This window comes from Physella acuta, unplaced genomic scaffold (genome assembly GCF_028476545.2).
Source record: "Physella acuta isolate Inbredline_101_S28 unplaced genomic scaffold, ASM2847654v3 ptg001903l, whole genome shotgun sequence".
In the NCBI taxonomy this organism is placed as follows: domain Eukaryota; kingdom Metazoa; phylum Mollusca; class Gastropoda; family Physidae; genus Physella; species Physella acuta.
The window spans coordinates 53,641-70,868 of NW_026733408.1; the positions used below are offsets into that span (position 1 = coordinate 53,641).

At 31.0% G+C, this 17,228-nt stretch overlaps 2 protein-coding genes and 1 long non-coding RNA gene across 3 annotated transcripts; 2 read left to right on the forward strand and 1 right to left on the reverse strand.

The window, feature by feature from the left end:
• Positions 1 to 1,627: 1,627 nt before the first annotated feature.
• Positions 1,628 to 16,790, forward strand: LOC131931163 (putative transferase CAF17 homolog, mitochondrial). Its single transcript, XM_059287866.1, has 6 exons — positions 1,628 to 1,938; positions 13,562 to 13,696; positions 14,532 to 14,694; positions 15,024 to 15,158; positions 15,414 to 15,513; positions 16,333 to 16,790. Exons 1-6 carry the CDS (start codon positions 1,633 to 1,635, stop codon positions 16,541 to 16,543), a joined length of 1,050 nt encoding a protein of 349 aa, XP_059143849.1. The 5' UTR covers positions 1,628 to 1,632; the 3' UTR covers positions 16,544 to 16,790.
• Positions 6,209 to 7,527, forward strand: LOC131931164 (uncharacterized). The gene is made up of 2 exons (XM_059287868.1): positions 6,209 to 6,346; positions 6,437 to 7,527. The coding sequence occupies exons 1-2, from the start codon at positions 6,299 to 6,301 to the stop codon at positions 7,340 to 7,342; spliced, it is 954 nt and encodes a 317-aa protein (XP_059143851.1). The 5' UTR covers positions 6,209 to 6,298; the 3' UTR covers positions 7,343 to 7,527.
• Positions 10,016 to 12,409, reverse strand: LOC131931165 (uncharacterized). The gene is made up of 2 exons (XR_009384252.1): positions 12,351 to 12,409; positions 10,016 to 10,183 (listed from the first exon to the last, which is right to left on the reverse strand). It is a non-coding gene; the product is annotated as an uncharacterized LOC131931165 (long non-coding RNA).
• Positions 16,791 to 17,228: the final 438 nt, after the last annotated feature.

Here is a 17,228-nt window from a genome sequence, read left to right on the forward strand (position 1 = left end):
TTTAATAGAAGTAGCTTTTTAGTAGATCTATATTCAACTATATTGTGATATATTTGTGTCAAATATTAGGCCTATTTGATAACTGAATAATAATTTGTCTTTGTGAAGCAGCTTGTTCATCAGCGCTGAGTTAACTTTTGCCCATGGTGGTGAAAAAAGATTGCCAGAAGTCACACCTATGTAACAAGTTGACACGTAATACGTAATACTCAATTGTGTTGGAGGGAATCTCTTCCATTCTAATATTAAAAATTAAGAACAAAGAAGAAAAAGACACATCTAACATTCCATTTTTTTTTCTAGCGCAAATCTTGTATGAATAATAATAAATTATATAACCAAATGTAAAAATAATAGCAATGATTCAGAGCAGTTCACATGCTTTGAGATTTCCCTCTGTCCACTTTAAAGATTGACAGTGATTGCTTAGGTTTCATACACATGCAACCTGAGTGATAAGCTAACAGTAATATAACACGCTATCATCTTGGCAAGGAATTCTCATATCAATTGGTGAAAATATTTTCATACTCATAAAGTAAAATCTTGTTTTAATTAAATTATATCCAAATTTAACCTATTCCAATGTTACCTAATAGAAACAACAAGCAGTTATATCTTTAAAGCTATAGCCGAAAACTAATAATGGATTAAAACTCAATTATTCATTGTGCTTTTATAGGCCTGGATATTAGTATCTAGAATCGCGTTTCTCCGACAGACCTAACAAATGGCTCTTATTCTGGAATTATTAGATAACAGATAATATTGTTGAAACCTAACAGAAACAACAAACAATTATATGATTAAATTTATATCTGAAAGCGCATAATGCATTGTAATGCATTAAACAGTTCAAGTGACAAAAATTAACACATTGGACAGCCATATATTTTAAGCAAAGCAGTCTCATGCAGTGATGTAGCTTCTGACCTTTGCCCTGACCCATGACCTAAGTTCAATTAAGCTTCATTCTTACATGCTGTCCTTATTTTAAAATATTTGTGCTAAAGTTTTAAAAATTGTAATGGTAAATTATGAAAATAGGCTCTTTGCTACTGCTAGGGTTGTTATTTTATATAAATGTAGCAAAAAATATTAGATATTGATCTAGAATCAGTACCTAATCCTATGTTTTTTTTGTTGGTGTAATATTTTATTAAAAAGCTGTGACTAATTTTATAGGAAAAAACAAGATAACTGACAAAAAATGTTGTTAATCAAGATCTTAAAAAAATCATTGCAGACAATTTTATCACTTTACTGCCTAACTAAGAATCACAAGTGATTTATGGAGAAATGAAATATATTCATTTAGTACCCAGGGGTTTATCTATAAAAGAAACTGAATTTAGAGCATGGGTATTTTTTTTTTTCAAGTAAAAAATCTTTTATGAAAAAATTCAAAGAAAATATAATATTATTGCCTAAACTCAGCAGATTTTTTAAATCAAGGGGTTGATTTGTAAAATAGGAAAGGAGGAAAATATTTAGAATCTACTCTTTGAATTTCCAAACTAGTAATAGAGCTAACTTAAAATATTTAGAGATACTTGTCCAACAAAGCGCTATATCACCTCTGTATTTCAGTTTTTTACAATAATCATTTATATTTCAGACAAAATGTTAGGGATGAATCAGTCACAAGGTTGGAGATCAACTGGCAAACTTTTAAAACAACTGTTGAACTACGCAGACTGTTGTAGTTTACATCGCTGCAAGCACAGAGTTCAACCACCAGTGCATATGTTGAAAGCCTTGTTTCACTCATCACATGGTAGAAAGTTACATGCAGCATGTAAGCTAGAGACACGTGGTGTTGTCAGGGTATCAGGGAGTGATTCATGGCAGTTTCTTCAAGGTTTGGTCACCAATGATGTAGAGCAGCTAGCCCAACAATCACCAGGTGTGCAGTACAACATGATGCTCAACTCTCAGGTTTGTCTGTGTTTTAGTATTATTATAGTTGTACAGAAATGTAACTTTCCCACTTTTTTCCAGAAATCCACTCATCCATCTAAAAAAAAGTTTCCACCGAAACAAAAGGAAATTATTTTGCCAAAAAAAATTAATATTTTTCCGCCGACCGACTTTTTTGAAAAAAACATGGAAATAATTTTAGCCTATCCATTATTTTGTTTTGCTACCAATATTCGAATGGTCGCATCATCCCCTCCTGCTTTATGACAGTTTTGCTGGTTTTACAGAATAATGTATTTCACTCAATGGACTATCTTACATCATTTGGGGATGTGTAATAGTTTATCGTCTACGGCGTGTAAACTTACACTTACTGTGGCAGTGTGAATGTGCTACAGCTATATTTAAAAAACTTATTTATCAAAAGATTGATCAGGCATGAACACTACCTCTCAAATTTATCCACTATTTTTGATAACTTCATAAAGCTAGTCAGAAGTTGTAGGGAGTCCTGAAAAGATTATTGGAGAAGTGTGTGGGGCTTTAGACCAAATTTTTTGATACCTTTTGTTGTGTGATGATATAGTTTGGGGTACAATTTGTCTAGTTAACGTCACGTCATTTATGTACGCAGCTTGGCTGCATTATACATATACCAAAGTGGTTCTTTATAGGATTATCTCCAGCAGAGATGTGATTTTTCAGTTTTTACTCAACTCTGCTTTTTCCCTAAAAAAAAGCTACGGAAAACTTTAGCACAGATTTAGACTCTATTCAATTCGTGGATGCGCTAACCGAGAGGCCTATTACTAGTTAGTTGCACAAACCAAGAAAATATGACGTCACAGTCTCAAAACCTTTCGTTTACAAAGAAAATAATTACGTCTACAGCCGTCTACACATAGCGCATCAAACGGCTTTAAAATAGATATCACGTGATTCCGTAACCCGTTTTAACTTTAGTCGGAACGACTTGATGCGGCTGCTTACGGCAGATTAATTTTTTGTTCAAGACCACTTTTCTATATGTCAAAACAAAAGCCACTAAAAAAGGTAAGTTTTCAAAAATTGTAATAAAATATTTTAACACTCGGACTAGCTCTGTATTTGTTAGGATTATTTTAATAATTCATTTTTCTGCTTAAGTCTATTTTTTTGTAATATTTTACGCTTTAGCAGACGACGAACTTCGTCTCACAAAGCAATCCTCCGAGTGACACTATTTAAACGGTATCGATACTTTTTTAACCCCTTTCCGCGCCGATTGATTGATTGTAAAATATAATAAATTTTATGACATTGACGCTTTAAAAAAAAAAGAATACTTACAAAAATTGGAGTTTAAATGTTGCTAACGTAATTATCTTGTGTTAAATGTTAATACAAAACACATTTATACAAATATGTAATGTTTTGAAGGCCCGCTCTAGTTGTAACTAATTCGCTGTAATCATGGTCGAACTGGGAATCGAGCTATTAAAATAAAATACTGTAAAAAGATACACACTTGAACTAAACATGGATTGAGTGTAATATATTTATCTATTTAATTAAATGCCCTAGTAGACTTCTTTTTGTTAATTATTAATAATGTAGAAAATATTGAAAATGGTCTCACAAAGTAGACCAATACTAGTAATATCGATACCGCTTAACATGCATCTACGTTCAGCCTTAAATCTAGTATTTAAGCCCCGAACTTACTAGTTAATTAATTAGCCCTAAAGGTTTATTCATGATTAATATTGATAAAATTAAAATTAGTGATTCAATTATTGTTTAAATTGTAAGGTTCTTGTTAATAAAACACCATATTTCAATGTCTGTCAACCTATTAAGTAGGCCTATTAACTATAATATTTATTTTAAAATAGGCATATAGTTTTTTTTCGACTTACTAGATCTAGCTTATTATTACTCAGTTGTTTTTTTTTAAGCTCTCACAAACACACTAGCTATTGTTTAACTAATAACTATAGTAAATATATTAATATGTTTAATATTATCAAAGTTTAATTAACTTTTTTAAGCCTATAACTTGATATATTAGTAGTAACATATTTTTTTTCGGACGTTACAAAAACAAAAACCAGTCACTTTTAATTAGTGGTATCGATGCCCTTCTTCAAAAGGTCCGTGTATTTTTTTTTTAATAATAAAATATATTATAAGTATAACTATTAATTTTTTTTTTGCTATCCATTGTCAAAAATTAAATAATATAACTATAATTAACTACTTATGATTTAATTATTTATAGGCAAGACAGAATGGAGAAGAAGAATGCCTTGAATGTAGTAAATCTCTATCAAAGCTATTCTGATGTAAGTGGTGAAGTGCGAATAGGCAATGTTGTTTATTTGTACTATATAAAAAATAAAAATATCTCCAAGGTACTTGATGAGCTATTAGATAGAAACAGACATATAAAAACAACAAAAATCTATTTTGCTAACAGAAACTCTGTAAACAGAATCATTAAAAAATTCATGCTCTTAAAATCAAACCCCGAAAGAAATTGGCATCAGTTGGTTAGTTTTTTCAAAGAACCTTATGTAGGAATAAACACACAGGCAACACCACTATCTGTGAGAAAGGAAAATAACCAAAATCCTACACAACAGCTGACTGCTTTGAGTGAAGAGACAATGACAATGGATGAAACTACAACAGATACACAAGTATTTGATTTGGGGGTAGCTACCAAACCTTTATGCAGAAAGAAGTGCTCACAGTGTTGTGAAAAAAACATAATATTGAAAAAAAATTTGGAAACCATAAAAACCTTAAGGAAAGAAATCAGAGACACAAACACTGCTCAAATTAGACATTTGAAAAGATCTGTAAAGCAAAAAGAAAAATTGATTACAACTTTGAAAATGAAGTGTATAGAAGAAAAAAGAAAATGCAGATTTATTGAACAAACAAAAGCAACAAGAGATTTAAAGAAAGAAATTATGATATTAAAAATAAAAAACACAAAACTAAGAAGCAAAATGAAACACTCATTGTTGAATCACAAAATGGTGATTGACAATAAGAAAGAAGTCATTGAAAGTTTCAAAAAAGAAGTTAATTCTCTGAAACAGCAACTAAGTAAACTTCTGGCAGATCATCACAATTTAATTGATCTATACTTAGAGTTAGAGAACAAAGAAGAAAACATAGAAACAAAAACTGGCAATAGGTATTGTCCAAAACTTAGAAAATGCATTTATAGATCACTTTTAAGTCATTGCCCAGTTAGAGGAGTAGGTGAAATTTTACAATCATTTTCTAGCACAGTATGCAACAAAAATTTAGATAGATTTCCACATTATTCAAATATATCAAGAATGATTTATGAGCCAGCGGTTCTATCATTAATACAAGTTGGTGAAGCCATAATGAATTGCGGCACAATGACAATATCGTTTGATGCCACTACTACAGGGGAGAAACATATAAATGCATTTAGTATTTCAACCTATCCACCTAGAAAGGATTACACTATATCTTCACAAAGAGTGGCAGGGGGAAGAGCTTATGATTATTCTACAAACATTTTATCTGCTTTGAGAGAAATAGGTTCCCTATTTTCTGAATTTAAAAAGATCCCATATATTGATTTCATGGACAATTGTCAAAAGAAAATGAGAAGTTGTTTGTCAGATAGAGCCCCGGTAAATAACTGTGTCCGACAAATGTTAGAAAATTATTTAAATGTCCAGCTGATTAAATTAAATTGCAATATACATCCCTTGGACACTATAGCTTCACAATGTAGGAAATATCTTTTAAAACTGGACAAAACCATTGGCACAACATCAGCATGTGGAAAAGACTGTGCTGCTGTCTCAATAGTATATAACATATCAAAACTAAGGTAAGAAAACTTTTCCAATAATAAAGACATTAATAAATATGTTGATTACTAATATCTTACTGACTATCATACTTTTTATTATTTTTTTTAGAACAACATTATTTACAAGAACATTTTTCCCAGGTACAGCTCAAAAGGTGAACCAGCTGCATTTAAATTGTTTTTAAAAGACAATAATGTAACACCTAGCAGCTTTGTTAGATATGTGGGAAATAGGCACCATGTGCTATTTCACATGGCAGGAGTAATTATAAAATATGAAGAAATATTAAAGAAGTTCTGTAAAAGGTATTCTCCAATATTTCTATTTAAACAATTGTATGATTAATTAGCTTGTGTTTACTTTTTTTTTTTTTATGTTGACACCACATTTTTATTCTATAATAAATTCATGTTCACAGAAATGACCACAATAACATTTGTAAAAATCTATACAAAGATTTATGTAAAGAAGATGTATTACTTCAGTTACAAGCTCTTGGGTTAGTAGGAAAAGTTATCACTGGGCCTTGGATGACCCTTCTGTACAAAAATGCAATGGGCAGGACAAATCTTCAAATAGTAGGTGCTTCGTTTGAAAAATTGATAAATAGATTTTCATTCTTTCAATGACTACAATGTTAGTTACTACTTTATTTTATTTTTTTACAGAGCCAAAATTTTCAATATGCTGTTAGCATGTTGGAGAAATTGATTGCTAGTCCAGTGCTGATTAAAAGCCACACAACAATATTTGAGGAAGTCTCCCTCAAACATGATGATGTCCATGCAGCACTTTTAAATAGGGCACATGACAGTGTTAAACTAGAAAATATTTTGTCTTGTTTGTTGCAAGAAACTCTTGTTGTTATAAAAAGGCAGATGGGCAGTTATTTATCAGATCCATCTGATGAAATGCTTGAGGCCACCAAGTCTGCCCCCCCACACAATATACACTGTGAGAGAATACTAGGAATGGCTGATTTTTTAATTCGTCGAGCGCCAAATGCCACTATAGGTTTTGTAGATTGCAAGGTTAAAGCTAAATTAAATAAAACAATGGAGTGGCTTGATGCAAAAAGTATCAATGAACAAAATCAGCTAATTGATTTTGCTATAACTGAAGGTGCTCGCAGGCGAAGATCTCACAAAACCCAACAGCGAGAAATAGAAAGTGAAATCATACAGAGAAGAGAAGAATCAATTAAAAAGAAAGAAAATAAAGAAAGAAAGAAGTTAAAGATAGATGTTGTTGATAAGTTGGCTAAAGGTCAGTTATTTATAAATGATGAAATATTCTGCAATGTGGAGACCAGACAAAAACAAGTATTAGCTAAAATTATCAATGGAGAGGATATGACTGGCCAACTGCTAAAACACAAGTGGGAATGTATAAATGACAATGACACCTTTTATTTTGGTAGAATAGTCTTAAGACTCTCAGCTAGTGAGACAAAACTTGATAGATTTGTAATTGCTTATTGGTCAATTGATGAGGAAAATAGTGAAGACTCAGAACTCAATGTAGATACTTTAATAACTGATATGATCAGTAAGCATCTGATGTTTGAGTTTTAATGTACAAGTTCTTTTAGAAGTTATATTGTACAATGTATAAATAAAAGCTATATCCATTGCAATGCACAAAGTTAGTCTCTTTATAAAACACAAGAATGTATATAAAATAAATTTATGTGACTGCTCATTGTTCAACAAAATAAAATTCTAAGTTCATGTTTGTCAATATGTAGTTATGATATCTGATTATTCCTGCAAATCAGATGCATGTATTAATTTATTCATAAATAATCAGCCTTTAGTTTATTCATTTGACTTTGAGACTACACATCCTACTACACTATACACAAAACTAGCCAGATTGTTGCTTCTATTCACACAGGACTCTTAAAATTAAAAGCTTGTAAACTTTGAGACTTTCCTATAGATCTATAATTAATAAAATAAACAGACACACTCTGTTTATGAATTTGTTTTATTCAATTTTTTAATGTAGGCATAAGTTTCCATGTATGTTATAATAAATACTGTAACTTGCTCTGTTCCTTAACATTTTTAAACTACTCTTTATTGTGCCATGATTTAAACCATATCCATGTTTACTTGTTTAGGCCTACTTTTAATTAATCAAGTTTTATCACGATGCATATTTTTTTAAAATGTCTCTCAATAGATCTAGAATCTAGATCTAGATCGCGCCCTTAAAACATCGATGCTCGTTGCATTCCACCAACCCGTAATAGATTTCGCGTAAGGCCATGGCTCATCGTAGTCTAGATCAGGAATAATCAGGGTTGAATTCTGGAGTATAGCTAGATTCTAGATCTTTGTTGTTTTAAATTAATTTAATTTTAATGCACCATGCAGGTCTCCGTAAAAAATCAATAATCGGGAATTTCATTTATATCTAGATCTAGTTAAACTTTAGAGTTTAGACTTTTTAGACATATGATGGGGATTGAGTCTAGTTCTAGGGTAGAGTCTAGCTATTTACTGTAAATTTTACATTTACACATTTAGATCTAGATCTAGATTCTATAAATCTAGTATTAGTGTTAAACGGTTAACCTATTTTATTTTAGGCTTTTTTTTATTATTAAGCTTTCATCGACATTTTTATCTATCTTTGGTATTTCCTTAAGCGTAAATATATTTAAAGCTAATAGGGCCTACACAAGATTGTTTAAAAACATTTTATTACAATTTAGTTTCTTTAGTCTTACGTACTCTCTTTGCTCTAGACTAGACGCGCGCAAAGTTAAACTGCGATAATGTAATAATTTTGAGAAATTATAATAGGTAGGAAAAGTGGTTCCAAAAGTGGTTCCACTTTGTGTTGCCAGAAAGCATATTTTTGAACCAAAATCGAATATTTTATAACATTTGTGAAATAAAGAAAAATCACTTCCGGTTTTACTAAGCTAGAAATATTTAAACTAAAAATTACTTATAATATAATAGTAATTTACCAAATATTTTAATTTTAATTTGGATTAGTATAGTCAGGGTGTTGTTGTGCAAGGGGATGTTATATTATTTAATATAAATAAACTACTAGGCTATATTCCATTGTAATAATAAGTAAAGCGTAATTAACATCAACATTTTAATATAGGCCTAATCAATCTAGATCTACCTCTGACTATCGGGTCATCTATTAACGATGTCACAACGATGCCAGACCTCCCCCTTCCCCCAAAAAAGTAAACCTAAGATTCCCCCCCCCCCCCCCCCCCCCCCCCCCGCTGTTGCAGCGATTTTCATAAAATATTTAGACCTATGGGCTTTTTTAACATTCAATGTAGGCCTATTGATGAATTATTTTATAACATTTTATAAAACAACTTTTAATAATGCAAATAAAGGCTTAAATTCAGTTTCTTAACAAGAGTGTTTGTTGAACATTGAAAAGTGTCATCTTACTTTCTGAACCCCCCTCCCGCCCTTGACACGAAGGTCCAAATCTCCCCCACCACCTCAAAGTCTTTTATGGACGACCACTTGAGCATTTTGCTATTATTTATAGGATATTCATTAATTAGTCATACAAACCTAATTACATTTGTTGCTGTGATGGTATCTCTGTCATTACAATTATTAAATAGTTTATCTTAACTCAACATTTCCCCTAACCTCATTTGCTACAGCTACCTATCCTTTATAGAAAACATCTTTTCCAATAACAACACATTACCAGGAAACAGGCAGTGATTATAGTTTGCTGTATTTGTGGTTAGTTATCAGCCTTATTTCTCTAAGCTTGGTCTACATTTATATGCTGGTATTTGTGGTATGGCTAGAATTGAGAAAAACCCATATTCTTGATTCTTCCCTTATCATTATGTTTTACAGCTATGATAGATATATGCAAATGTAAGACTTATAGTGGGACTACATATTTGTGAACACATTTGCTAAAGCAAAAGTTCTTGAGTTGAAATTTTAATCCTTTAGGTTGTCTCTGATTCAAATCAGCTTTAACTTTAACTGGTACCTGACTGGTTAGGGACAATAAAACTTAGTAAAAGCTGTTTGACATTTTGCTGACCATACAATTTATTAATATGGAAGGGCAACAAAACTAGGTGAAATCTACTTCAGCACCATATTCTTAAAAACTATTTATAGTAATTATAGTTCGCCAGTTTAAGTTAATTACTGAATAAAGGTAGCAATAATTAGTTTCCGCATACACCAGCACACACAACCAGTGCTAAAAAAAACATAACAAAGTTTATATTTTCTTTTTTTAATTACCATATTCATTCAGAATATTAAAAAAATAATTGTTCAATATGAACAAGTTTTCTTGGGTCCAACATGTATCCTTGGATCAGTTTTTAAATTGAGCTTCATCTTGACTTTTGTCTTCTCTGTATGCAGTTGTATAATCCACAGTATCTAAAAAAACATAAATAAATTTCATAAACTGTTATATTAAACTCATTATGTTTACATAATTTCAACTCTTAATGTTATAAATAAAAATATTTGTCTGTCTTATAAAGATCATAAAGCAATGATGTGTATTTATGTATTTGATTGTATGGGCTATCTAACCATTACCATTCATTAAAAATATTGGTCTAATATTTTACTTTTAATATTTTAATGTAAGGAGTTTGTCATAAAATACAATAGGCCTTCAAAAGAGTCCAAAAGTCATGTATATAATTAAAATAAAGAAAAAGGTATCAATAAAGATCTACTACTTATGTTTAGCCACCTCAGGAATTAGTTGAAAATTGATATTCAAACTAGGCTACTATAACTATCATTAATTCATACACATACTAGAATAAATATTAGGATAATTATATTAATTTGATTAGTAAGTTAATCCATCTATGACAATTGACACCTTTTGGCTTTATCAACTATTCTGCATTTTAAATTCTAAAGATCACTATATAATACTAAGAGTAGACTAAGTCATATATTAAGTTGATTAAGTAGAACTGAAATAAGACAGCTCTTTACTAATAATAAGCCTACTCTTCTATTCAGTAATTTTTACTATTATTATTAGAGGCCTAAAATTACTGTTAGACTACTAATCTAGATTAAACTTAAATTTTGGGATATTATTTAATGTACTAGTCGGTAACCTTTTATTTAGGCTACATGTAATTTTTACAAGTTTAAAATTGTAGCATTATTAAGCCTAGTTAACTTTGCTTAACTTACATACAAATACTAAATACCTACCCAATCACAGGCCTACTAGACTACTACTAAGCTACTACATCTAAATCTACAGTCTAGATAGGCCTACTGAACTAAAAGTAATATGACAACTGTAAAAATTAAGCATACTTTATTTTTTTTACAATACTATTTTAAGCCTATAGACCTAATGCTATTAAATATGAATCTATTAGATATTAGACTAACATAAGTCATCACAAGTCTAATTAGTAATTACCTCTAACTAGGCCCTAATCATATTAACAAAGTAAGTATTAGGACTGTCATCTGTAACATAGAATACTACTACTATAGTAAATATATTTTAACAAGTATGCTCTAACTAATTAGAATAATCATTTATTAGACTAGGCGTATGTAGTGCCCTACTAACTAATTACTAAGGACTAAGATTAACTATTTATTTACTATTTACTATATGACTAGTCTATAAAACTAGTTTATACCAGCTACACATTTATAATATAAACTATGGGCCTAATTTATTTAACTTATCTATTATTACCATTAACTTAAAATACTTCAATATACTTATTGAATTATTTAATATTGATTTTTATAAAATATATAACTTCTAGATCTAGACTAGAGTAGATCTCTTATTCTCTACTACTTGACTTATGACTTATACTTAACTTAATAGATCTAGTGTCGTACAATATAAAGTTACTTAACTAACTATAAGATCTATAGATCTAGTTAGTATTATTAGTATTAGTTATTAGTATTATATAAAGTATAAAGTATTATTGAGTATTATTAAGTTTATAAATTGGAATAGATCTAGATCTAGTGTTTTTATATTTAATAAATAATTAAACATATTAAAAAGCCGTAACATACTAGACTAGATCTAGATTCTAGATCTAGAAATCTAGATCTAGTCTAGATTCAAGACTACATCAACATCTAGATCTAAAATCTAGATCTAGATAATAATCATAGTTAATAGATTCTAGATCTAGATTCTAGATCTAGAATCTAGATCTAGAATTATTCTAGAATAGATCTCTAGACTCTAGAGTACTCCTCCTAGAATCTAGATCTAGTACTAGATTCTCGATATAAATCTATTTTAGTCTAGATAATCTAGATCTAGGTTAGATCTAGATCTAGGTCTAGATCTAGAATTTAGAAACTTATGGCTAGATTCTAGATTTCTAGCTTAGAGCACTCACAGAACTCACAGTGAGTAGTCACAGTTCACAACTTCACAGGCCTAACAAAAATAATGAAACATGCGTTAAAAACAATCTACAAAAACAATGGTAACAATTAATAAGAATAATGTTAGATATTAGTAATCTGAGCATAACAGTCATAAAAAAATAAGCCAACTATAATGAAAAGGGATACAAACGAATTTTAAAAGCCTGAATCGAACTGAAAATATTCCCTTGTTCGCCATTTTGTTTTCTTAAATCACCTTGTTCGTATTTATCATGGACAATAAATGTTATGACATTTATCGTTTTACTCTCCCTGGCCAGTTCAGTTCAGTTCAAGGTGGGGTTGAGGGCGGTTTTATTAAATATTTAAATTTATACAATAATTCAAAATCATTTTCAACGGCTTATGTTCAATACAAAAATATGAAAATGAGTGTAATCGATGGTTCCTTATCGACTTTAATTTTTAAAATTGTAGCTATAATTTTATCGCTTTCTAAATTTTTTAAAATAATTTTTAAAAAAATTAGTATGATTACATAGACTTTTCCTACCTATTATGCCTTTTATTAGAAGATTTTCCCATTCGCTTTTTTCGTACTCTCGACGTGACCAACTTTTGGTTTCATTCTCCACGAGCCGGCCCGCGGCATAACATACGCCGCTATTTAGTTGTTTCTAATTTTCAATAATTTATAATTTGTGAATTCGACAGTACCAACGCTGACACTGAAAATATTTCTTTAAAACACTATAAGTAGCTCGTTAAGGACCATAACCCCCCCCCCTTCCTACCCTCCCCCCTCCTCCCCCCCCCCCCCCCCTACGTTTATAATCGTTGGCTCTGCTTGTAAACATTTAGAGTGAACACAGCTCACTAAAACCATGTAGGGGTGGGGAGGTAGGGAGAGCGTTTGCAGCTTGTTTTCTAACGGCTCGAAGAAGAGAATTATATATATAGATAGGCTTAGTTGTCCCCGCAATTTTTACACTAAAACCGTCATATCTAGAGAACCGTTTATCCTATAAACATAAATTTGGTATCATTTTGCAACATTTAGTCCCATTAATACAACCCTGTCGTTATTTTTGTCATTTTTATCAATTGAAAAATTGCGTGCAACTAACTACCTATTACGCATGACTGCGCGAGCACATTCAACAAGCGCTTTTATTTAAATATCTAATTTTAACTTTGCTATTTACGTTTTTTACTAAATTTTTGGGGATTAAAAATACCCACTCGAACTATGATTGATTTTTTATACAAAATACTGAAGACTTACTTTGATATGGTGACACGATTGATACGGGCCTAGATCTACAAGTATTAAAATGTGTTAATTAAATGATTTAATGTATTAATCAAATAATTTAATGTCTCATAAAACTTTTCCTGCAGGGTCGCGTTCTATACGACTTATTTCTTTACAATATAACATACAAGTGCAAAACTCCAACATTATTGGTTGATGTTGACTCTACCGCTAAAGATGAAATTATTAAAATACTCAAACGCTACAAGCTCAGAAAGAAGGTGAAGTATTTTAAAATATTTTTTCTTTTTTAATGATTATAAGACAGTAATTTTTTCCAGAAATTTTGTATATAGACCTGTTTTTTAATATTATGCAAATTACACAACTGTCAACTCCAGTTGTATTGATTTTTTAAAATAAATAAATTACTGTTACTTAATCAAAAGCAATACAATAAATTTAGTTAAAAATGAAAATAGAGCACTACTGTCATCATTTGTAAAACCCCGGAGAGGCCTAGTGATAGAGAGCTGGACTGCTAACCCTTAAGTCTTGAGTTCAAATCCGGGTTCAAGTCAGTAGGCAGTCCCTGAGTTCACTCAACTCTGATGGGCACTGGGCATAGTGCTGACCACACTATCCCTTTTTAAGACGAGGTCACAGAAACAAGTGAACTCTACTTCACTTGCCCCTTGCACCGTCAGGTTTGAAAGGGAACTTATTTACTGAGTTAGCTAAGTTAAAACTATAGGCCTACTATAATGTGATTGGTTTTAATTTATCTGTATCAGACTGTGGAGTGTTAGTTTTACTCTTGCAATCAGTATATGAATAAACATGAAATAATTAGTTTTCTTTTATATTGGACACAAAATGTCAAAGAGCAATCTTAAAGTTTTTGTGATTGGAATTTCTTGTTTGATAATTAGGAATGTTGATTCGTATGTTTTCCCAATATTGGATGGCGCTTTAGTACTCTCTAGGGAGATGGTCATTTGTTGATTTTTTTGTATGCATGACTTAAATACTATACTCAGGTACACTTAGAGATATCTTCTCTCTCCTCACTAATAAAATATATTTGTAACTCCCATATAAACATCAACTTAATAGGTAGACATCAGTGATGCTAGTGACAGTTACAAAGTCTGGGCTACATGGAACCACCACGCTACCAGTCCACAAGAAGTCCAGCAAGACACACCAACCTTAACCTTTCATGATCCTAGAGTGCCAATGCTAGGGAACAGAATAGTCACAGAGCAAGATAATTTATGTGAGTTTTTTTCTGATAGTAATTTCCATGCTATAAATCACTTGCCTGCTTAAAAAATGTTCTTATAAATTGATCATTTAAGTAATGTAGATGGCTGCTGAACAGTTGGAGAAATAAACTGCGTGAGTGTATTAGTTGTGTCGCTTAAATTATTTAAAACCTTCAAACTAAGACTTAAAAATGACCTGTTATTTGTTAAATTTTATATAAACTATAGTTCTTTACTTTGCTGTTTGTGTTCATTTATTGGGACTCCAGCATAAGTAAAAAATATTTGATGCTGTATTATTAATATTGCTAACATTTCAATCTTTTGGTTTACAACCTAGTTTCAGAAGCCGAGAAGTCAACAGAAAGAGATTACAGAATTCACAGATACAAGTGGGGAGTTCCTGAAGGTGTGCTGGATCTACCCCCAGGGAATTGTTTTCCTTTAGAGAGTAACCTAGCATTTATGAATGGAGGTAACACAACTCAGTCTTTGTTTACTGCTTCAGAATTGGTTTACTGAAATAGATAAATACATATTAAGTATAATAGGCTTTCCAACTTCCATATTAGGCAAAGGGAGAAGCGCAAATCAACAGTCTTTATTTATAAGAATATATTTTTAACTACCTTTTTAAGTTGTATTATAAAATTGTATTGAAAAAGAAAATTTCATTGTAGAAGTTTAGAAAAATCAAAATTTTAGCCTTGATAATACTTTTCCTCAACAGTAAATTTTCAAAAAGGATGCTACATTGGACAGGAGTTAACAGCTCGTACATTTCACACAGGAGTGACACGTAAACGTCTGATGCCTATAGAGTTAGATCAGTAAGTGGGATCTTCTACTTGTTTAGTTTTTTTAGTTATAGCTAGATGGCCAGTGTTTTCCATTGCTGGCATCTAGGCAAGTTTGTTTTTTTAGTTACGAATCAAGCTAGACAGCCAATGTTTATCGCTATTGATAAAAAGACGAGTGCAAAGTTATCAGCTGCACACACCTACTGTCCTATTGTCAGACATATTAGACGTTGTGTCTTTGTGAATGAATGAATTTTTTTCTATTTGCAATTATCGATACAAAACTAAAATTTTCCTAATTCTACACCTTCTGTAAATGTGCAACCTGCAAATATTCCCTCAGCCTATGTCAAACATATTAGACAATGTGTGTCATTGTGAATAAATGAAAATTGGAAATTCGTCATGTAAGGCACGGTGCTTACTTAAAGCTATAGTATTGGAATGGCATAGTAAAGAACTGTGTTGCATTATTACTTAACTTAGATAGATAAAACACAGTCAAAATATTTTCTTATTAAATTTTATTTGAAATTCCAACGCCATATAATTGACTATAGAGAGAATTATTTATTTTTCTGTCTTCAATTTTTTTATACCAAACAGTAATTTTCATTTGGTTTCTATTTACCTATACTTATGAATATAAAAATCCCTGAGTTAAGTAGAAACTTCAGTATTAGATGGCTGGTATGTGTGTATTTTGTGCTCAACTTCATTGGATATCCCTGATATCACTCAGCTATGATAGGTACCTAATGAGAAAGTTTAAAAATTAAACCTTAATTTTATTTACTTCAAAAGACATTTTTTAGATTACCAATAATAGTTTCTTTTTTATTTTATTAGATCAGTTACAGTTAATCCAGATGTCACAATCAGCACTAAAGCCAGTGGTAAAAGTGCCGGAAAGTTCAGAAGTTCAGAGGGACAGTTTGGTCTTGGCCTGCTGAGAATGGAACTAATAGAAGAAAATCTTGGGGTGACTGCATTAGACGGTCAGTTCATTCATGTGAAGGTTCATCTACCTGGCTGGTGGCCCACTACAAAAACAAACTGATTGAGTGTTGCTAAAGTGACAACTGACCTGTGTACACAATTCAAGAAAGGAGGAAACAAGGTTACACTAACAGTTCTATCAAAAGGAAAGACATATTCTGAAGAAAATTGAAATCCAACACCTGAGCTGCATAAGAGGCTTGTAAACATTTTTTTTCTAAATCTAATTGATGTATTGTGTGCCCTTCAAGAAAACTTAATCCTCTATTTAAATTTAATATATCGTTACTGAATGTGATCATTTTCAACAATTTGATCCTTTACTGTCCTATGCACTGAGATTTTACGTATGTCGTATATACTGATTGTTCTCATTCGATCCCTAGTGATAAATGTTCTACTTCTTTAAGTTAAGAAATTTTTCAGCATTTTGCTTTTTGTTTTAGTTTTTTTTATACACGTAGACATATTTAATACTTCTAAAGCATATCATGATAGAAAAATAAGTAATTTTGCTTTGTTTTAAGGGAAGTAAAAATGTTAATGCTTGGACAGTAAAGGGTTAATTTTAGCTCATACATTTTGTTGTATTTTGGTTATAGCCACCATAAATGTATTCTAGGGAAGTCAGTGAGAATCAAGAAATTGTTACAGCCAAATGCCCAACATTAACTTGCCAGTATTTGAAGAAAATTAAGAATACATTGCTTTATGATACACTCAGTATTTTTCAATCAGGAGTGAAA